Source organism: Cannabis sativa, chromosome 4 (genome assembly GCF_029168945.1).
Source record: "Cannabis sativa cultivar Pink pepper isolate KNU-18-1 chromosome 4, ASM2916894v1, whole genome shotgun sequence".
In the NCBI taxonomy this organism is placed as follows: Eukaryota; Viridiplantae; Streptophyta; class Magnoliopsida; order Rosales; family Cannabaceae; genus Cannabis; species Cannabis sativa.
The window spans coordinates 82,070,347-82,093,146 of NC_083604.1; the positions used below are offsets into that span (position 1 = coordinate 82,070,347).

Consider the following 22,800-nt stretch of genomic DNA (forward strand, 5'->3'; position numbering starts at 1 on the left):
AATTTAATCCCCTTTTTTTTCTAAATGGAAATTTGAATAGGAAGATATTCCTACTAATTTAATATTTATTTTGTTAGACAATTACTATTCTTAATGAAGTTTACTATTCAGCCCAATTTGCAATATAATTCTAAATGATCAAATCTAATTTGTTAAAAAAATTGGGTGGTGTAATTACATGGAATATAATTATTTAACAAGAATTACATCCAAACAATATTTGTATTTTAAAAAACAAAGTAATTACTAATTACTTCCACATAAGCTTATATTAACTGTTAAATATTAAATTAAATGGAGAAGAGGGATTCAAATATTGATGAGTCTACAACTTCTGAATTAAACACTCTTTCAAAGGACAAAAAAATATAAAGACAACTTGTTCATCTTACATTAGAATGAAACCAAGAAAATGGCTTTTCCAAAACATAAGAACACAGAAATTACTAAATTAGAGAGGTTTACATATGGATGGATTTTCTTCTCTTCTCATAAGTTTTCCATACAACAATAATTGTTATTAGGAAAGCTTATTACAAATAGTGTTTTAACTTAAATTTTTCGATACACAAGTCGCTTTGTATTCATCGGTATGGAAAAAGAAAAAAACCCCGTTTCTCAAACCGGTCAGCCATAAATCGACCGCCATTCTCTGAAGTGATGACCAACCTAAAAATCCCATATTTGTTTATTTACTTTTTTTTTTCTTTTCCTTTTAAATCACTAGAGGAAAAAAAGGAATGAAAGAAGAATGAAATTTATCCCATAAGAAAATGGGGTTGGGGGAAAAGCAATACATACAAACTGATTGAGCCCGAGCGAGCTTCAGGCTTTGTGATTCTTGGCGAGCTCATCGACGTCCAATTCAACCATCAATACGGGCATATCTTTTCGCATCCCATATGGACTGGAGAAAAGGAATGCAGAACTTTCATGTTAGGCACAAGTAAGTTTGTAACGAAACGAGAAATTTGAGTTGACAGAGAAGTAAATTGGAAGCCTACCTATTCTTCACAGGTCCATGATCCACGGCTGTTCGTAGGCAATACATGACTCTACCAACTACGTCTGTCATGGGAACTGGACCGAATTTTCGACTGTCATTGGCTTCCTGCCCAATACAAAAATATGGATCAGCAAAAAAGAGTTATGTATCCATCCCGGGCATTTAAGTAAGTTATGTATCCATCCATGCATTCTATAAACAGAGTTAAATTGAACTAATTTCATTATCTTATGTCCATTTTCAAAGGAAACCAATTTATGTAGAATTATCTACTGATTTCATTTCTGCTCTCATTCTATGCAACTATGTCCCAATCTTTCACAATGTGGCTAAATTTATACTAAAATGATAATGCGTGTAATAATGGAATTTTTCGAAAAAGAAAAGGTTTGCATATACCTTGGGCTTCAATTTATCATTGTCAGCCAAAATCCAGCACTCATCTTTTTCAAGAACAAAAGGTTCATCATTTGCATCAGTAGAGACCATTTCGTACCCTTCAATAGCAGCCACTCTTCGTACTATATAACTTTCTGGGTTCTCGGGATCCTTCAATACTACTACATCTCCAACAAAAACATGCCTGTCAACATAATTTGACAACACTAAAATAAATTAACCGTAACCAACTAGAGAATTCAAGGTTTATAAGCAAATGATTACAGGGGCAACGGCAAAGTCCTTTAATAGATGTGAAGGTTTAAAAAACTAAATGGACACAGTATTGTATCAAATTAATTCATATACATACAAGAGGAGAACCTATTTCAATAGGGAAGTAAGAAAGTGAAGGTTTGAAGGTAACTTATGTCAGATACAAATCTCAATCATTATCGATCAATGGTTCACACAGATGTTCTCCCTAAAAAACACAAGTTTCATAAGGCAACCCAACAACTCAAAGAAAGTATCGAAGCAACTAAAAAACAAATAAAGATACGTTCGACATGACAAGGTGCCTCATCATTGGCAGCATGTGCCCCGATTATCATCACCCAACATTGTGTACAAAAATAAAAAGAGCATTGATATTGGGTTCTCCAGCTGAACCCATCAATATTTATGAAACAGGAAACTCCATCATATTGCTACATTGATCCCATGAGGAATGATGCAAGCTTTACATAATCACATAGACAATGCATGCTTCTAGAGACTTAAGCAGAAAATCACCTAGAGTTAACTGGCACCTTTCGAAAAAAATTATTACTTAAACCGATAACATAGCTGCAAGCAAAACTAAGGGAAAGAATAATAGCTACAGAGCAATTGAGACTAAAGTTATAGTCACTTAGAAACAAATATCAGAAATTTATGCAAGTGAATCGAAACATTGTCACAGATACTTAAAACAATATACAATAAAGGGCCAAGCACACTAGTTGACTTTTATCAGCAAAATAATCAAAATTCCTAACTTAACAACTCGGTGATCTACGAATTGATAACATTCATGTTATTCTTCCTAAGTTTTAAAATCTCAGAAAAACGAAAAATTAAAGTGAAAACAAGAGCTACAATAAAAATTATAAATTACGCTGGATCGGTAGCTGGTAGTTTCCGAACAAGAAGAGTTCCTCCGCCAACAGTCGGGGTCATCTCCTCTCCTTTGTTCCAATGCAAGTATGATAGCCTTCCTTGAAGAAGATTTTTCCATACAGCATCACCCACTTCTCTGTCAGTAATTTGACCTCTTTTATAATTCTACATCACAATAAAAAATGCAACTTAAATTTAACTAAAATTTGAGGAATTTGATCATTGTTATAATACAAAAAGGCCTCTATTATTCTCACTATATACAAATGCTATATTTAGTACAAAAAAATTGATTAAACATAAATTACAAAAATTAATGAAAAACCAAACCAACTTTTTAGAAACTAAGTTGTAAATATTTCATTGTATTTCTTGCAAAATATGACACATCATACTTATGAAGATTCAAATCGTCAAAAATCAATAACTCAACAACTGTATAGATATAATATATGACGTTATGAAAATAGAGCATTGTTATTGGGCACCAATAGTGCTCGGTACGTATCGTTTTACGATTGGTTAACAATTTTCTCTAAAACCTATTTCCTTAAGTTATAATTACACCAATATGTGTTAAGCACTGCCTTTTAGCATGTCCCATTAAAATATATATATAATCCAACACCACCCAGCATAACATTAAATTAAGAACAAGACCCCAAAATGGCTAAGAGAAATAATGAACAAATTGCTATAGTACAAGTAAGAAAGCTCTATCCTTTAATTGAAAAACTTCATGCAAAGTCAAAATTCTAAGAATGAACAACAATAAGCCATAATTCTAGTCTTTAAAAAGTTCAAATAAATCTTTTATCAAATCAAAGTATCAAACCCATTACCAACCTTCAATAGATTCTGTCACTGAAACAACAACAACAAAAGTAGCAACCCCAACCCAATGCGAATATATACACAAATCCTCATAAACCCACAAAGCAATTCAAACCCCAAAAGTAAAGTATGAAACTTTTAATCATTTCAAGCACCATGAACAATGAAATTCAAGGAAAAACACAGCACAGGAGAAAACCCCAATATGAGAATTGAACAGAGAAAGAGAAGAACCTTCCAGCTAAGAGCGACGGAATACTCAAACTTGTGGGCTATGTAGCGAAACCAGGTTGAGAGGGAGACCATTGCAATGGGAATTGGGTGGGTTTTTGGTGTCAATATTGGCCACGATTCGATTCAAAGTCCTTACTCTTCACCTTCCACCTTCTATTCTATACCCTTTTTTATTTCCTTAAACCCCTAAAAATTAAATAGAAAGTTCCCTTTTCTATCAAGAATTTTCTTTTTTTTTCTTTTTCTTTTCAATAGTTATAATATTAATAATAAAATAAAATTACAGACAAAAAATTTTAAAAAATATATGTTTTTTTTTATTTTTTCTCTTTGAATTTTTATTTATAAAAGTAACTCCTCAATAAAAAATTATTTTTTAATTATTTTATAATTTATTTATAGTTGTTAAAAGTTTATTTTTCTAATTATTTTATAGTTATTAATTTTTTATTATTTTTTAGTTTTTATTTTATATTTTTATAATTTAAAATTTTACAAACGTATTTTTATAATTACAAATATTTTGCTCTAAAATTATAAATAAAACATAAAATAATAAAAATTTTAAAAATTTCTATAAGAGAAGCACTTATTCCATTTTTTTTTTCATAAATTTAATCACATTAAACACTATACTTACCTAATTATCAAAAATTACCAAATATGTTAAGACTTAGTAGCTTTTTAGTATAATATAAAGGCTAAAGCTCCACAAATATAACACGTACAAGTCTTTCCTTTTATTTACGGAAAACCACTATTGTCTTTCTAATACTAGTAATATATAATGTTCTTTTTAGCCAAAAAGAACAATATCAATTTTTTTTAATTTTTTTTTTCTAAAATATATATGTATAGCATGATTTTAGTGTTTCTATGAAAAAAAAACTATTTTTTATTTTTTTGAAATAAAAGTTACTAAAAGAGTTAATAAAAGTATATTAATCGCACGAACACATGAAGACGCGTTGAATTTCTAAAACAATATACAGAGAAAATGAATTCAAAATTGATACAAAACTCTCGAATCTCATTGATAATGCTACCAAGATAATAACCAATAGGATGATTGGTAATGAGCTTAACGATAAGTAGCCAAGATGATGATTAGGCCTCCTTCCTAAGGCCGAGCTATGAGTGAGATACTATTTTGGAAGAACTAAAATTCTAACTTTGTGTGTAGACCTAAAGCCATGCAAACCTACAAAAGCTTCAACCACAAAAGGTGAGAAAAAGACTTGCAAGAACCATGTTGCCAACGCCAAGGTATCACCATCACATCACGGACCACAAGTCACAATTCATACTTTTGTCGAAAATTGCATCGACATCAGTTTTAAAACAAGGGTTACAATCAAAGAGTGGTAGTATACTGACTTGCTTGTTCGATGAGAATGCTTAGAAAAGATAGCCTTCCTTTCTGAAAAGGGTATCTCTAATACGCCCTTTCAAAGCAAAGGTTGCTAAGTTGGAAATTGCGATCGTGTCACAAATCATCGCACACAACACTCTAATTCATTGCTAATTGCCATTTAATAGGGGTTGGCCTAAAGGAGACCAAAAGGATTACGCCAAACATAGCTTTTAGAGCCTCGTGGACTTTTTCTTATTTGAAAGTCTCTCTTTGTTGAATTGATCTCTCAATTGTTCCTCGTTCTAGCCTACCCCTTCACCAACAGTTTTTGATGGTGGGTTTTATGCTCTACATAAAATATTTTCTATGCAATTTCATTTATTAATTCAATAAAATAGAAAGTTATTTATGAGTATTCAATTGTTTGGTTCACGCTTTTTGTTTTACATGAGTATATGTTTAATATCTAAACTCTAATTAAAAATTATAGTTATTCACAATTATAGTGATGTCATCACAATAAAAAGTATTTGTAATTATATGATTTGAACTTTTAGTCTTTTAATTTGTCAAAGAACCGAATTTACATTGACATGATAATCAACTGTGTAATCTATTTACATTAAGAAAATATGTTATGTCTTTTGCAATACATTATCAAAATAGACTTGTATCAAATATATTGATTTATATCAGACTAGGCTAATATGACTTAAGAATAGATCTTACTGTTATATCTATTCTTAGTCAATATCAGTTAGTTTATCGTATATCAATTTAATCTAAATTCTGACATGATTAAGCTTTAAGCTAATTATATTATTTGAGTTATTTGACTTGTTCGTTACCAGCTTGCCACACGGACTAGCTCATACTAACATATTGAGAACTCAACAACATAATTGAGTAAGAATGTTAATCATAAATATAAATATCTAATTTATATGTTATAAGTAAAACGATAGTTTTCTTTGAGCTAAGTTGAAGCCATTAATGATAGAAAGCTCATTTAAATGATTATATCAATTTACTGAAACATCATTAAATCAAATAGGTGTTTGAATGATAAAATATAATTAAAAGGTAAAAACAATAATTTTAGTCCCTATTAATTATAGATTGTCTATAGAGGATCATTGATCGATATGATATAAACAATTGATAATTTACAATGTTTCCATATTCGGTATATAAAGTGTTCAATGAAATTAGAAGTACAATTCTGAGTCTATAATGGAGTCATGAGGAATTAATAAATTATAAAATTATTTGTTAAATTTTGGATCTATCTTATTGGGAGCTTGGATTTTACGAGTTCAGGGTCTCTGCAATATATAGGATTGTGACAGTCAGTAGTCCCGTGATCCGTAAGGGGAAATACCGGGTAAGCTGTGCAATCCCACACCGCCTGGGGAAGGTCAAGTGGGATGATTCTGAGATTGTGTAGGTATGGGACTACACAGTTGAAGAGGGCTTAAATGGATTGATTGGTACTACCTATGTCAACAAGGTGCATCTTGTTTTTCGGTAGCCCATCTCGAAAGAACTTCACAGTTAAGCGTGCTTGCCCTGGAGCAATTTCAAGGATGGGTGACCTCCTGGGAAGTTTTCCCAGGATGCGTGTGAGTGAGGACAAAGCACGCTGGAAACACTTGTGTTGGTCTGTAGGGTCAGTCATCAATCCAGGAAGCAGCCAGAGTGGCGTACTCGTGTATAAGAGCCATTAGTCCGTGGGTGTAAGGGCCCAATGGATGCTTGAAGCGGGGACGTTACAAGGATAATATTTAACGATAGGTTACAATAATTGATATTTAATCAATTAATATTCACATTATTGTTTTATTATTAATTAGATATTTTGTTTTATAAATTAATAATAAATATTTATTTATTGTGTTTATTAAAATAATTATATTGATGTAATTATTTAAATAAAAAGAATAAATTAACTATGGTATAAATTAAAATGAAAGAATTATTTAAGTTTATTGGGCTTTGAGAGAATAAATAATCACAAATAAAGTTCAAGCCCTATAGGTTTCCGACTATGCTTGGTGACCAAGCATTGAGTCTCTTGTTTTATTATTCGGAAGAAATTACATTGCATACCTACTTTACTTTATTTATTTTTATTTTTACCTTTATTTTTATTTTTATTTTCTTTAAGATATACCCACTTTTATAGATGATGTCCCTAATATGCCCCTTAAGTTAATGTAAATTATATGCTATACTTAAGTAGAAGGTGAGAGTATATTTGGCAACTCACTCACAAAAGGTATATTTCAATAAAATATAATATGAGGGTATTTTTGATTAATGGACACAAAAAAGATATATTTTTCAACTTCTCCCTATTATTCGCTTGTTTAATTAATTGTAAGGAAAAAAAAAACTTTAAAATTTAAAGAGCTTAAATAGAGTTATTAATAACATTTGTTTGTCTCTCAGAAAACTCTTTCTTTTTCTCTCTTATTTTCGAAATACACTCTTTTTTCTCTTTCTTCTTGTAACTTTCGAAAATTACTTGGTAGTTGTAAGAATTGTTTACACTTGTCTACACAATTCTGTTACAACATTTAGATTTCTATGAAAGACTGTGTAGAGGTTGAAGAAGAAAAATTGTGTTCTTGTTCTATTGAAAAATTCAAAATTAGTGATTAATCATACTTTATAATAGATATGAACTAGAGTTAAATCACTAAATGGATTGAATCATATTCCGTTATGCTACATATTTACAAGTATTATAGACTCAATATATAAAATAAAAATTATATGATAAATCGTTAAGCATATATTCCCAATAATTGTTTCATCGACACTCGAGACTACCACAAATAGGATGACACATCATGAAACTTTCGGAACACGATAACACGACTCGAAACTCGCACAAAAGTTAGCGCTTTGAGTTTGCCTTAAATGAGTTTGGCTCGTGTTCGGATTAACACGGTTAATACGAAACTAACTCGTTAATAACCTATTTAAAGTTATTTTAGTACTTTAACATGTTATAAATGAGTTATAAACATGTTGAATACTTCATAAACGTGTTATTGAATAACATGTTTAAATAAAATATGCTTATAAACGGGTTACATTAGTCGTGTTGTGTCAACTCGTTTATAAACAACATGTTTTTGGAAAGAGCATTGTTATTGGGTACCAGTGGTGTCCAACACCTTCTCTAGGTGACATCTTATAATTAGTTAGGATATTCTTTAAGAAATATTTTCTTAAGTTATATAAGACTCGATACTTAATTACACTAATAGCAATGTAACACTAAAAATATTACTATACCAATGACACCTTTTAACAGTTCTTTTTTAAAAAATATTTTACTTTTTTAATTAAAAAAACAAAAAACTAATTAAATAATATTATCAAAACACCATTAGAATTTAGATACTCTTCTAAATTAACCCCAATTAATTATTATTATTTTGGTAGAACAATTAATTATTTAATTATTTATTATTAAGCAAAATATGACCGAATTGGTCAACCATTCTTAAGCATTAACTTTTGGCCGTGGAACCCACCAGAATCACAAAATCACCATTCACCACTATCATAGGATGCCGCCACGTATACACACTCACCACTAAATCTCAACCGTCCATTTACATACGCTACTGCCACGTATCATCATCTCGACCGTTCCCAACATTTCGCTCGGCTTTTCAGACTGAAATAAGGCTCATTCAACTCAAAGCTCTCTTCTTCCTCTCCTCTCTTTGATTTCAAGCTCTGTATTTTTTCGAATTCAAATCGAAGCATCAACGAAGTTCAGGTGTGTGTATATGACATATATTATCTCTATCTCATTTTCTTTTCCCACCAATTTTCCCGGGAAAGTAAACTTTTCATTGCATGATTTGGTATGTTATAATTTTTTTTTATACTGAGATCGTGCTTCAAATAATGTTATATAATCCGTTTAATTTTTAGGGTTTTCTCTAAAAATGAGTTTTTGAGCTAGAGAGAAAGCTAAAAATGGTGTTTTTTTCCCACCAATTTTCCCGGGAAAGTACACTTTTCATTGTATGATTTTATTTTATTTTTGATGTTGAGATCGAATTGTATGCTACATATCATGTTTGATTTTATATTTTCCGTTTAATTTCTTGAATTTTTTATTTAAACACGAGTTTTTGAGTAAGAGAGAAAGCTAAAAATGGTGTCTTTATTTTTTTTTTCAGTGAAATTAGGGTGAGAAAATGGATAAGTTGAAATTAGGTGAATTGGGTGAGCGATTAAAAGCCAGTGGAGCTAAAATGGGTCGAATGGTAAGTGAGAAAATGAAAGAAATTATGCAAACCCCAACTCCTGAATCAATGATGGTAGATGAGGCAACATTGGAGACTTTAGAGGATCCAAATTATGGTATGAATCTAAGGATATGTACAATGATCAATTCTGAAGAGTTTAGTGGTTCAGAGGTTGTTAGAGCCATCAAGAGGAAGCTTTCAGGGAGAAATGTTGTTAGTCAGAGGCTGAGTCTGGATTTGTTGGAGGATTGTACTGTGAATTGCGAGAAGGTTTCGTCGGAGGTGGCGTCGGAGAAGGTGTTGGATGAGATGATGAGGCTTATTGATGATCCACAATCTGATAATGGGAATAGGGTTAGGGCTATGCAGTTGATTAGGGCTTGGGGAGAGTCTGAAGAGCTTGCTTACCTTCCTGTTTTTCGGCAAACTTACATGGTATGCTGTTTTCTTATCTTTACACTTGTTCAATTGGTTTTGGTACAAAAGATTATTATCTAGTATGAAGTATTGTCATTAACTTTGCTAGATGACATTTATATGTATACTACATATATGAAAATTCTTAGGGCATTTCTTGTTTTTGGTACTTAGAGAAATTATAAATGTTAGACATAACCATATGACAGCGTACATTATGGTTCTGAATATTTTACAGTACCAAAAATAGATTTCAAACTGTCAATTGACACACTTATACTTTTTTTTATATATGTAGATATTGGAGAATATTGTTCTGCAGGGATTAAATGTAAAAATATTGAGCCATATGTAAGAACATGGGCTACTTTACTTTTGACCAATTGGTTTTAAGATGGAATTTCATGTTTCTCAACAGTAGGCAACATACTATTTTGAACTTTATTTTTGACTCTGTTAATTATTCAAAATTTATATGAAAAAAATTGAAATGTAATTCTTTTAGATAACGGAAATAAGAACGTTTAGGGGGCAAAAATGATGATCTTACTTAAAAAGTTCCCTATATATAATTTTGGGAATTAAACTTTAAAGTATGAGTCTTTTCCATTTTTTTTTGCAAATATCAGCCTACTTTCTTATGAGTTAATCTGGTTCTAGTTACTTTGCTTTATGATGAGACCTGTTTCAATTAGGTTTAAGATGTTGAATGTCTTATTTATGTTATGTTTATATGACAGAACTTGAAAGAAAGAGGAGCAACTTCAATAGCACAGGAAGGAAATTCGCGAGAGATGCAGTACGACTTAGAGTCTTACGTTCATCAACCATTATCTCCCCCTGATAGATACCCAGTGCCCGACACTGGATCGCATGATGCAGATGGTGGTGCTTTACCCTTTCACTTTCGGGATCTATCACTTGAAGAGACGAAAGATTTTATTGTTGTAACTCGAAATAGTGTTGAACTGCTGTCGACTATTTTGAATAGTGAAACTGAGCCAAAACCCTTGAAGGTATTTCTTTTTCAGCCTCTTCAGCATAATTCGATAAGAATATGATGCTAAGAGAAACTCTTCGATGATTGCAGGAAGAACTTACGCTGAGCATGCTGGAAAAGTGCAAGGAGTCTCAGCCTGTGATTAAAGGAATCATAGAAAGAACCACCGACGATGAAGGATTGCTATTCGAAGCTTTGTATCTTCACGATGAACTTCAGCAAATAATTTCCAAGTACGAAGCATTAGAAGCATCTCTAAAGCCCGAAGTAGAACAACAGCTCGAGAACTCCGACTCAACCTTGCACGAGGAGGAGTCGGGAGAAACTGCTAAAAAGCTCGGGGAATCATCCTCCCCTCCAAATTTTGACACTGCAGTGGAGAAGTTAGAAGATGCCAAAGAGCATAGTAGAGAAAAACAGCCTGAAAACACGGCCGAGCTCAATCCTTCTTCTCAATTAGGAAGTGAAAAGGAGACCATAGTAATGGATTCCCAAAAAGGGGGAGAAGGAGGGAGCTCTCAATTGAGCAGCAATGAGAAAAAAGAGGGTGCATGAAATGGGCATTGTTATTAGGTTCTCTCCCATGGTTGATATGGTTATTTCTTCATTATGTATGCTTTTTCTTCTCTTTATTCTGATAATTAATTCTCACTTATTATGCTGTTGTAATTATAGAATCTAATAGAGAAACTTTTTTTGGTTCTTCTCTTTTTATGTATCTTTTTTAGGTGATAGACAAATGGAATTCTCAGGCTGTATTTATTTTAATGTAAATTAAATGATATGGTGGAATGGAACCCTCTATTTTGTTAATTTATTTGTAATCCAAATTATTGAGGTGGATTTTGGTTAAATAATTTTTCTAATCCTAGTGTTTTTAAGTCTTTTCTGTTTTTAATTTGTGACCTCATTTTTAATCTAATCCATGGATTACATTATAGTTTGTTCTCGAGTCCAATGCACCCTTGTGGTTCTCGTATGGTGGCGTTTTGTTATTTATTTATTTATTTTTTTACTTTTCTATTGTAATAATAGTGTTTATCAATCTGCTCTTTTAATATTTTTATTTTAGTAAATAGCAACATACCTTACCTTTGCATATTTATTTTGTTATTTACTTTTTAATTTAGAAAAAAAATACATAAATTGTTATTTTTTATACTTTTACTTTTTTTTTTTATATATTTTTACAATATTCTACAAAAACACACACAAAAAAAAATTATATGAAAATAATAGGAAAAAAAAACAACAAAACAACATAAAAAACAATATATAAATAACAAAAAATTAACAACAAAGACAAGATTACAATATAAAAATTCATCAAAAGATCGTATTTTTAAAATAAAAATTTTAAAATTCCGTACAACTGCATTTTGTAATTTTTTTATTGCTTTTGTATATTTATAAAATTATCCCTTTAATTTATCTTTATAAAACAAAATTATTTAATATATGGGTTAATTGCGACGAAACACCTTTATGTTTTAATTTTTTACACTTAACCCTCCATTTTTTTAGTGGCAAAATTTATTTATATTGACTTTTCTTTGTAAATTTGAAGTGCCAGCTAGATATCAATATTAAATACCAATTGGATTATTACTATATCAGTTTTGAAATTTTACTTTCATGTATACACATGAGTACACTATAGTTATTCATTTGATATTTATCGGTAATATTTAACTGACACCTCAAATTTACAAAAAAAAAAATAAATTTAATGGAGTTTTGCCAAAAAAAAGTAGAATTACCCTATCTATATTATTTTTTATTTTTATTTTTTCAAATTTACGATCTGGGTTCTCCTATGGTTTTGGGTCGCTATGTAAATTTTTGTTACGATTTAAATTGTTTTATTAGTTGCTATGTGAATTTTTATAAAAATATAAATAAAATTGTTTTTTAAGTGTAAAAATAAAATAAAAAAAAGTTGTGTATAAACTTAAAAGGTAACGGAGTATCGATTACTTAATATATTTAGTAACTAGTAACTATTATGTTACTCATTGTATACTCTATAAGCGAAGTTTGGTGACATCAATGGATCGCGAAAATTGAGAAGAAATATATATAAGGAAAATAATACTAATAAAAATGGATAATTTCAGTCTCTAAAACTAAAATCACACACTCCCGCCATTTCACCTCCAAACACTTCCCATTTTCCCTCCATTTTCTCACTCCAAATTCCTCCATTTTCCCGGAAAACTTCTCACTCCCTTCTCTCCTCAATTTTATGATCATTTTGAACCCTAATTTCACCCTTTTTGTCTGAAACCCCTTACTCTGGTGCTTTGTCTAGGGTTTTGGCTCAACCATGCCGGCCAGAATGGCTCGGGGGAAAATTGTTCGTTTGGAGCTTGAGAATTTCAAATCATATAAGGGACTTCAAACAATTGGTCCTTTCTATGACTTTACTGCTATAATTGGCCCTAATGGTGCGGGAAAATCGAATCTTATGGACGCTATTAGCTTCGTGCTTGGTGTTCGAACTGGTCAACTTCGTGGTTCGCAGTTGAAGGATCTGATCTATGCTTTTGATGATAAGGAGAAGGAACAGAGGGGACGAAGGGCTTTTGTTCGATTGGTTTATCAGCTTGGTAATGAATCTGAGCTTCAGTTTACTCGGATTATTACTAGCTCCGGTGGAAGTGATTATAGGATTGATGGAGTTTCTGTGACGTGGGATGAGTATAATTCGAGGTTGAAGTCGTTGGATATTCTTGTCAAGGCTAGGAATTTTCTGGTTTTTCAGGTTTGTTTTTCTCATTCTTTGTTATAATAATGTTTACATTTTCTGATGTTGAAATGATTTTAGTTTCAAGTGTTATTTGATTGGCCTAATTGTGAATAATTATTGGTTCTATAAATTGTGAATTATTCAGCTTTCATATCCAAATTTCACTTACATTTTTAGAGAAAATAAATTATGATTTTGACAGTGGTTTTGAGACTATCTTTTGTAGATGCATTTGCTTTGTGGCTCACTTTGCCCTTTTTTTTTTCATTTCTGTTTAAGAACAACTTGTTTATTTTTAGAGAAGCCAATCAAGCTCACATCTTAGCCAATCAAGTTTTGTTACCTAAAACTAGTACTATGTGAATCGGGGGTTTTGCCCCCTTGTGTTTGTCAAACTCTTCGGTTTGGTGAGCCATTTTCTTTGTAATTGTTAGACTTGAATGAATGAATTCCATTAGAAAAAAAATAATATAAAATGTTTTTTTTATCTTTAGAGACTTGAATGTAATTCAATGCATTTGTAAAATCACTATGTAATTGAATTTGAGTGTAGTCAGGTAACACAATAACCATGTAATTGGAGGTAATTGAGCGGTCTCAATTACTCTCCAATTCTCATGATCCTCATGAAAATTGATTGTAATTACACTGTTTAATTGCAAAATATTACCATTTTTAGGTAATTAATGTTATTAAACTATGTACTTATCAACTCATTTGCCAAACATGAAAATACTAATTCATATGCAATTACTATTTGACATCCAAATACACGTTGTATTTGAGATTAGTGTGTAATTACACTATCTAGTAATTACGTAGTTACTTCCAAACACACCCTTAAGGTTTGGCATGGTTAATTGGAATAAGGTGGAGAAATAATTGTCTTTGGCATGACCTTATTCATTTTGTTGGATATAACTTACGGTGCGTTTGGAAGTAACTGTGTAGTTAGTGGTGATTACATTGAATATTAAAATATAATTTGCATTTGGATGTCAACATTAGTTATCTAAAAATAGTGACATTTTGTAATTACACCCAATTCTTATGAGGGCTATGAGATTTGGAGAATGGAATCTCAATTACCTTCAATTAAATGGTTACTGTGTAATTACCTGGTTGAATTAACTTGCCAAGTCTTGTAATTACTCAAAATTGCACTCAATTCCAATTACATAGTGGCTTTCCAAACGCACCCTTATTGGAGAGACTTTCATTTTTTTTTGTGGGTGTGTGTGAATGTGCTCTGTTGGTAGGTGCTTTTAGTTGTTACCAATTTTGAACCTTGGTCCTTTATGTATTACTTACAAGAAAGAACACACAGATAGGTAATTAGGGATGGAGTAGCGATGGCTAGTTAGATTTGTGTTGGGTCATTTGAACCAATGAGCCATGGTGGATTATGCTCTGTTTTCAGTTCACATGGTGCTTGCTAATACTATTGTAAACTTGCTGCTTGCTCGTGGATTTAGTATTTTGGAATTTATATTTACGCAAATGAATTTGTTGTGTGTGCAGGGTGATGTGGAGTCCATTGCATCTAAAAACCCCAAGGAACTTACTGGACTTCTTGAGCAGATTTCAGGTTCTGATGACCTGAAGAGAGATTATGAAAAGTTTGAAGAAGAGAAAGGTATAGCTGAAGAAAAATCGGCACTTGTTTATCAGAAAAAAAGAACAATTGTGTCGGAGAGGAAGCAAAAGAAAGAACAAAAGGAAGAAGCAGAGAAACATCTACGTTTACAAGAAGAACTGGTATGGAGGTTCTTTGGTTGTTTATGGTTAGATGCATTTTTAGATGCTGATGCTTGTTGTAATAGAATGTACTTTAGTACATGTCATATTCAATTGCTCATGCATAGATTACATAATTCCCTTTAGAATTTGATGTTGCTCCCACCCTCTGAGGTTATTATATTCTTATCAAGTTATGATTTGGTCCTGCCTAGGTCGATATTTTATATTTATAATGGTTTTGATGGTGGTCAAAAAATTTAAAAAGAGTTTAAGGTCAATTTCTAAATAAACTTGTACTCAATGATGGATGATTTTTAAATACTATATGAAATCTGTGATTCTCCACTCAATCTTGTATGACAAATCAATATATGCTCATAGGAATTCCTCTCTTTTTTTGGGGTTTATTTTAATTTGTTTTAATGGACTGAAATTAATTTATAGTTACTTGCAGCCAAACAAACATATTACTATTATTACATGCCTTTGTTTTTTTATCCTGCAGTCTTTTCTTGTTATGTAATTGCTGTTTTTTTCCCTCTGTAGAAATCATTGAAGCGAGATTACTTCTTATGGCAATTGTTCAACATCGAAAATGATTTCACAAAGGCATCTGAGGAACTTGATGCTGAAAAGAAGAGTCGTGAAGAGGTTATGCAAGAACTAGAGAATTTTGAGCTTGAAGCAAGTAAGAAGAAGAAAGAGCAAGCCAAGTATCTTAAAGAGATAACTCGATGTGAAAAGGATATTGCTGCGAAAAACAGAAAACTTGACAAACATGTGAGTTTCTATAGTTCTTTATTGCAAATATGTTGAAGATGTAATGTTTCCATTTATACCCCTATCTTCAATGTCTGCAATTTGACTTTTCCACTTAATAGGGTAAAAAATGAAACGGAACTCAATGAAGAGAACAACCAAGAAAGTAAATGATCTCTCTTTTTCTTTTCCTTTCTTTTCAGCAACCAGAGCTTTTGAAGTTGAAAGAGGAAATGTCACGCATAAACTCAAAAATGAAGAGAAGCAAGAAGGAGCTTGATAAAAAAAGGGAAGAAAAAAAGAAACATGCAGCTGAAATAAAGCAGCTCCAGAAGGGTGTACAAGATTTGACTGCAAAGCTAGATGATAATGAAAAAGGGCGGGATAGTGGTGAAAAACTTAAGTTAGATGACACTGCGTTAAGGGAATATTTTCGAATGTAAGTGTTTTTACTTTTGCTCTTTCTAGAAAGGTGTTTTTAACTTTGGCTTTGCCAATTTGTTTCCCAACCTGTTTTGCGGGGTTAGAATGCATATGTTTTTTTTTTCATTCTTATTTTTGATTTTGTATAGTACTCGAGTTTTCAGAGTTCTTAATCCATACTTAGCCATAATAGCTCAGATATAAGTATGTGCTTGATAACCTTTTTTATTTTTATTATGATTTGAAATGTTGATTTACAGTAAGGAGGATGCTGGCATGAAAACTGCGAAGCTAAAAGATGAAAAAGAGGTCTTGGACAGGCAACATCATGTCAATATTGAAGCTCTAAAGAATTTAGAAGAAAATCTTCAGCAGTTGAAAAATCGTAGTAGTGAACTTGATACTCAGGAGGAACAAATGAAAAAAAGGCTGAAAAAAATTGATGATTCGTCCTCAAAACATAAGAGTGATCTCACTGCACAGAAGAAGGAACTGCGTTCGATGCATGATAAACATCAGGATGCCAGGTTGGTATTTTATTTATTTTTTTACTTGAGAGAAAGGTCGTCAACATTAATTTGTATCTGTTTAAGTTTCAGTTTTTTTTGTATCTGGCTATCAGAGTTATACATGTGGGCAGGTGTATTTCAGTTTCTTTTATGGACCGGACATTTACATATTTTCCTTTTTTCATATATTATGCTTTGAAATAATAATGCATATCATAGGAGACCGATATTTAATAATATCATAATGATCTTTTGGCACAGATATAAATATGAAAATTTAAAGTCAAAGATCAGCGAAGTAGAAAACCAACTACGTGAACTAAAGGCTGATAGACATGAGACTGAAAGGGATGCCAAGTTGTCTCAGGCAGTTGAGGCTCTAAAACGTCTGTTTCAAGGTGTCCATGGTCGTATGACTGATCTTTGTCGGCCAACACAGAAAAAGTTTAATCTCGCTGTTACTGTTGCTATGGGTAGATTCATGGACGCAGTTGTAGTTGATGATGAACAAACTGGAAAGGAATGCATTAAGGTATGTGTTTTACATTCCCGATCTATTTCTTGACCTAGCCTGTTATTCAGAACTGCTGTAATATAGCACATTCAGTTATTATAGAATGGGATGAAGTTATAATGCTTACTAGCCGGAATCCCTGGTTCTTTCTTAGATATCTGAGTAGATACTTCTTTTGAGTAATATTGGTTTTTTTTTTGGATTTGTTTGTATGCAATGCATGTTTTTTTTATGTTATTGTTTTTTGGTGTGTGTGGGGAAATACATGATAGTATTATGATCTTACATCTACTAAGTAATAAGTATGGGAGTGGTTTGTAGTTTGTAAAGCCATCCTCTAATAGGCTAGTATTTTGGGAGTGTATTTTACCTAGTTGGTTGAACCAAATAGTTATGTGCGGATACAGGATTATATCATATGTTTTGAGGGTTAGTTAGTCCTGGCTGATCTAATAAATGGCCAGATTAAAATGTTGATTATAATGACAGTGTGAAGCAGCTTGAAATAAGTTTTCTGCTTCGTGGTGGGGCACTTGTTGCCGATGGTAACATTTTGTAATGAGGAATCAGTCTTCGTGCAGTTGCTGTTTGATTTTATTATTTTGACAAATCAATGTGTTGTAAGATTAGCTTGTCGGATTTATTCCTTTCTTTATTATAAATTTTTAGTTATATGCTCATAAACATAATTATAAATATTATATTTATTTTTGCCGCAGTACTTGAAGGAGCAAAGGCTTCCTCCGCAGACATTTATCCCACTTCACTCTATTCGTGTAAAGCCAGTCATTGAGAGACTACGGACCTTGGGTGGAACAGCACGGCTGGTCTTTGATGTGATCCAATATCCTTTGTTGAGTAACTATAGTGTTTGATGGGAGTCTTTTGAAAGCCTGCTGTAATTCCATGTGATTATTGTGCTATAACTGTCTGGTCTTTTGATATATTGTTATGGTGCCTTTGGTTCCTTGTATGTTTACATTACCATGTTACTTTGGAAGTTGATCAACATTTATGGCTTTAATCATTATCCCGTCACTTTTTTTAAAGTTACAAACTTCTGTAGAATCTTTTCCTTAAAAAAAAGAACTTTTGCATAATCTAATATCCCAAGTTCAAAATCTTGTCAAGTAATGTTTGGCTCTTTGAAGACGATTGGATTTTTTAAATTTTAAGTCTTTCAAAATCTTATGTGTTCGTCCTGACTTTAAGAATAGGTGCGCTGTTGCATTATTGTTAACCATTATTCTAGTTGAACTACTGATATGCCAAATGCTAGATTTATGGTTTAGCTTTGTCCGAGTTATTTTATTCTTATGTTAATGAAGAATTTTTTTATGCTTCTGCATATGTATCCTCATTGCAGTTTGATCCTTGGTGAATGCTTCTATCTCTTTCCTTCTTTTTTTTTTGTAAGACTTAACTATCGCACATTTGATCCTGCGTTGGAGAAGGCAATTGTTTATGCTGTTGGGAATACACTTGTTTGTGATGGCCTTGAGGAGGCTAAAGTTTTAAGCTGGACGGGTGAGAGGTACAAAGGTATGTTGTTCTCTACTTATTATAGTTTATACGACTGGGTTCAAAAACGTTTGTACTTTAATCCTATCTTGTCTCTGTTGAAATAGTTGTGACTGTTGATGGGATACTTCTCACTAAAGCTGGCACGATGACTGGTGGTACCAGTGGTGGAATGGAAGCGAGGTCAAAACAATGGGATGACAAAAAAATTGAGGGTTGGTATCGTTTGTGTATGCATTGTTTTTTTTTAGCTGTATCAATGTATCATTAACTGTTGTTGTTCCACAGGACTGAAGAAAAAGAAAGAACAGTTTGAGTCAGAGTTGGAGGAGCTTGGGTCAATAAGAGAGATGCAACTAAAAGAGTCTGAAGCTTCAGGGAGAATCAGTGGACTTGAAAAGAAGATCCAATATGCAGAGATTGAGAAGGTAACTTCAATGATTATTCCCCAAAACCCTCCACACTCCTCCACTCCTTAAAAGAAAAATACTAATTATATAAATGTAGTATATTCTATCCATGAGGGTTAGGTGTAGTGTTAGGCCATGGTTGGTTGTTTGCCTGAGGTCTGGGACTCAACTCCGTTTTAGAATGAACTCAGCTTCTTGTAGCTGATTAAGCTGTAATAGATGATTTCGAATCATCTTTTCCCAATATGAACTTGTTTCTTTTATAAGGAAAAAAATTCTTGATGGAGAGTTTCCTAGCAATGTGAACAATCATATGACCTGTGATGTTTAACAGTTCTTTTAATGGTACCCAGCTTTTGTTATCACTACTGATACTTTTTGGGTTTGCTTTTCTTGGATCTCGATAAAAACGCAGAAGTGAATTAATTGGCTATTGTTAATTTATTTGCAGAGAAGCATTGAGGACAAGCTTGCTAATTTGAAGAAGGAGAAACAAAATATTAAAGAAGAAATTGATCGTATCACTCCTGAGCTTCTTAAGGTGACACCATGTGCAAGTTGCCCTCCAGATCAAGTTTTGTTGTGTTGTTCCCTTTAAACAATTACATTGTTTTTCATTTTCATTCAGACTAAAGAAGCTATTGATAAGCGTAGTGCAGAAATTGGTAAACTGGAGAGGAGGATCAATGAAATTGTTGACCGAATATACAGAGATTTTAGTAAGTCTGTTGGGGTGGCAAATATACGTGAGTATGAAGAGAACCAGCTTAAGGATGCTCAAAATAATGCCGAGGAAAGGCTTAGCTTGAGTAGTCAGCTCTCAAAGTTGAAATATCAGTATGTGCCCACCACTTAATATTTTTATTTTTTATTTTAACTGTAGGCATATTACTTTATTTCCTTGTTAAGCAGATTCTCTACACACACACATATATATATGCTTTAGAGTTTAGATCAATGAATGCTGTATGTCACTATGCTTTCGTCAGTTATTTTGGTTGTATAGTAAGTTTCTTTGCCAGAAGGGGTGAGTGGTGCACTTTTTAAACAAAAATCTACATCATTTTATATTCCTGTCATGGTGATCGGAATCCTCCATCCATATGTTCTTTTTTTTTTCTTTAAATATACTTTTATGCCAGGTTGGAGTATGAACAAAATCGAGACATGGAATCACGAATCAACGAGCTTGAATCTTCTCTCAGTGCATTAGAAAATGATTTAGAGCGGATTCAAGAAAGAGAAACTGCAGCCAAGTTATCTGCGGAAAAAGATATTAGTGATATCAAAAACTTGAATAATGAAGTAGAAGGTGTGTCATAATTTATCTATATAAATGCTCTCTATTTTGCGTATTCTTTTTTTTGTGTCTATTGGTAAGGTAACTTAAATAACCTCTTACATACATGAAATCAAGGTGTGTCATGGTTTATGGGGAGTTACCATGTTGATTTCATGTTTCATTTCTATGAACTAGTTTCTTTTCGCTTGTGTTTGTCACTTTAATTTGACCGAACCCCGAAGATAACTTCTGATACATTTTGAAAGTTTACCACTTCAAATTTCTTGGGAATTAACTGGCAAGAGCTGAGTTATTGCTTGGAATTCCTACTGAATTGCTCATTCTTTTACTTCGATTCATGTTTTGTGGAATTTTCACTTGGGGCTATTATTATATTTCCTTGCTGATCTTTCAATATTACTAAAGTGAGTGAAGAATGAAAAAAAAGGAAAACATACATTCACACACCGATAGATTTTGCATCTTTATTTGTAAATTGATGCCAATGAACCCACTCTTTCACAAATTTATCTTACAGAATGGAAATCAAAGTCTGAAGAGTGTGAGAAGGAAATACAGGAATGGAAAAAGAAAGCTTCTGCAGCTACCACAGCCATTTCTAAACATAATCGTCAGATAAATTCAAAGGTTAGAATTTACGACAATATGTATTTTAATCTTTTCCTTGCTTTGGATGGATTTAAATCTTCAATATGTATTCTAAGGTGTAACTTCTTTTCCTTGCTTTCGATGGATTTTAATCTTCAATATGTATTTTTCTCTGGCTACAGGAGAATCAGATTGAGCAGCTTATAGCGAAGAAGCAGGAAATTATAGAGAAATGTGAACTAGAACATATTAGCCTTCCAGTAGTCGAAGACCCCATGGATACCGAAACGTCAACGCCAGGCCCAGCTTTCGATTTCAGTCAGTTGAATAGAACATATGTGCAGGATAAGAGGGCCGCTGAACGGGAAAAGCTTGATTCAGAATTTAAGCATAAAATAGATTCCATGGTATCAGAAATTGAGAGAACAGCTCCAAATTTGAAGGCCCTCGACCAATACGAAGCTCTAAAAGAGAAAGAAAGAGCTGTAAATGAAGAGTTTGAAGCAGCCAGGAAAGAGGAAAAGGAAATAGCAGATAAATTTAACGCTGTCAAGTTGGAGAGGTAGTCCTATATATATAATATAAATATAAATATGGTTGTGTTGATTGTTATTTGATTGATGGAAATTTTCTTTTGATGAACTCAGGAATGAGAAGTTCATGGCTGCTTTCAGACATATTGAGGGTATTATTGATAAGATATACAAACAGCTTACAAAAAGCAACACACATCCATTGGGCGGAACGGCTTATTTGAACTTAGACAACGAAGATGATCCGTTCTTAAGCGGCACCAAGTATACAGTTATGCCGCCAACAAAGCGTTTTCGTGATATGGAACAACTGTCTGGTGGAGAGAAAACAGTTGCAGCTCTTGCTTTGCTCTTTTCCATCCACAGGTTCATCTCGCTTGTCATCATCTTTGACCCTCATTTCGCTTTCAACTTCTTATAAAGCTAATTGCTCTTTTCACTTATTTTTCGGGTTTTTTCTTCTTTCAGTTTTAGGCCTTCCCCATTTTTCATACTGGACGAAGTCGATGCTGCTCTCGATAACTTAAACGTTGCCAAGGTTGCCGGATTCATCCGTTCCAAGTCATGCGAAGGAGCCAGAACCAGCGAGGATCCCGATATAGGCAACGGTTTCCAGAGTATCGTGATTTCTCTAAAAGATAGCTTCTACGATAAGGCCGAGGCTTTGGTCGGAGTATACCGGGACTCCGAAAGGGGGTAAGCAAGCATCTTTAACATCATTTTTTTCCTTTCCATGCACATATAAAAAGGTTCACCATTGTTAAACATTTCCAATTTTTTTTTTTTCATTGGCAGCTGCTCTAGAACGTTGACATTTGACCTTACCAAGTATCGGGAGTAATAAGGATTTGCAATTATGTATGACATTGAATTTTATATATTTTTATGCTCTTTTATTTTATGTAAAAAGTTACTGTAAATAGCATTTGGAACTATTCCCCTAATTAGGTACACTCAGATAAAGATAATCAGTTAGAATTGTTCTAGTTTAGGCATGTGGAAAAATAATAATGGAGCTGGGTTTCTTTTATTATTATTATTACCATTATGCTTCTTCCAAATTATTTCATTTATTTTGTTTGTAATTTGG

General features: G+C 32.5%; 3 protein-coding genes across 4 annotated transcripts; 2 read left to right on the plus strand and 1 right to left on the minus strand.

Annotated features, from left to right (window-relative positions):
• Positions 1 to 308: 308 nt before the first annotated feature.
• LOC115714932 (mitochondrial ATP-independent inner membrane protease subunit 2) lies at positions 309 to 3,858 on the minus strand. Of its 2 annotated transcripts, XM_030643694.2 has the most exons (6): positions 3,614 to 3,848; positions 2,544 to 2,710; positions 1,406 to 1,589; positions 1,005 to 1,111; positions 802 to 907; positions 309 to 669 (listed from the first exon to the last, which is right to left on the minus strand). In XM_030643694.2, the coding sequence occupies exons 1-5, from the start codon at positions 3,683 to 3,685 to the stop codon at positions 826 to 828; spliced, it is 612 nt and encodes a 203-aa protein (XP_030499554.1). In that variant the 5' UTR covers positions 3,686 to 3,848; the 3' UTR covers positions 309 to 669; positions 802 to 825. The 2 variants fall into 2 exon arrangements, with proteins under 2 accessions (XP_030499554.1, XP_030499553.1); XM_030643693.2 differs by having other exon boundaries at positions 309 to 907; positions 3,614 to 3,858.
• Positions 3,859 to 8,614: 4,756 nt separating this feature from the next.
• On the plus strand, positions 8,615 to 11,474 carry LOC115714157 (TOM1-like protein 2). The gene is made up of 4 exons (XM_030642725.2): positions 8,615 to 8,766; positions 9,176 to 9,679; positions 10,402 to 10,677; positions 10,752 to 11,474. The coding sequence occupies exons 2-4, from the start codon at positions 9,194 to 9,196 to the stop codon at positions 11,214 to 11,216; spliced, it is 1,227 nt and encodes a 408-aa protein (XP_030498585.2). The 5' UTR covers positions 8,615 to 8,766; positions 9,176 to 9,193; the 3' UTR covers positions 11,217 to 11,474.
• A 1,239-nt stretch (positions 11,475 to 12,713) lies between these two features.
• LOC115714502 (structural maintenance of chromosomes protein 1) lies at positions 12,714 to 22,771 on the plus strand. The gene is made up of 18 exons (XM_030643227.2): positions 12,714 to 13,425; positions 14,932 to 15,168; positions 15,697 to 15,930; positions 16,113 to 16,348; positions 16,593 to 16,859; positions 17,103 to 17,373; positions 18,075 to 18,199; positions 18,788 to 18,897; positions 18,984 to 19,091; positions 19,165 to 19,304; positions 19,738 to 19,827; positions 19,915 to 20,123; positions 20,429 to 20,598; positions 21,107 to 21,216; positions 21,360 to 21,739; positions 21,825 to 22,076; positions 22,179 to 22,406; positions 22,506 to 22,771. Exons 1-18 carry the CDS (start codon positions 12,988 to 12,990, stop codon positions 22,549 to 22,551), a joined length of 3,651 nt encoding a protein of 1,216 aa, XP_030499087.1. The 5' UTR covers positions 12,714 to 12,987; the 3' UTR covers positions 22,552 to 22,771.
• Positions 22,772 to 22,800: the final 29 nt, after the last annotated feature.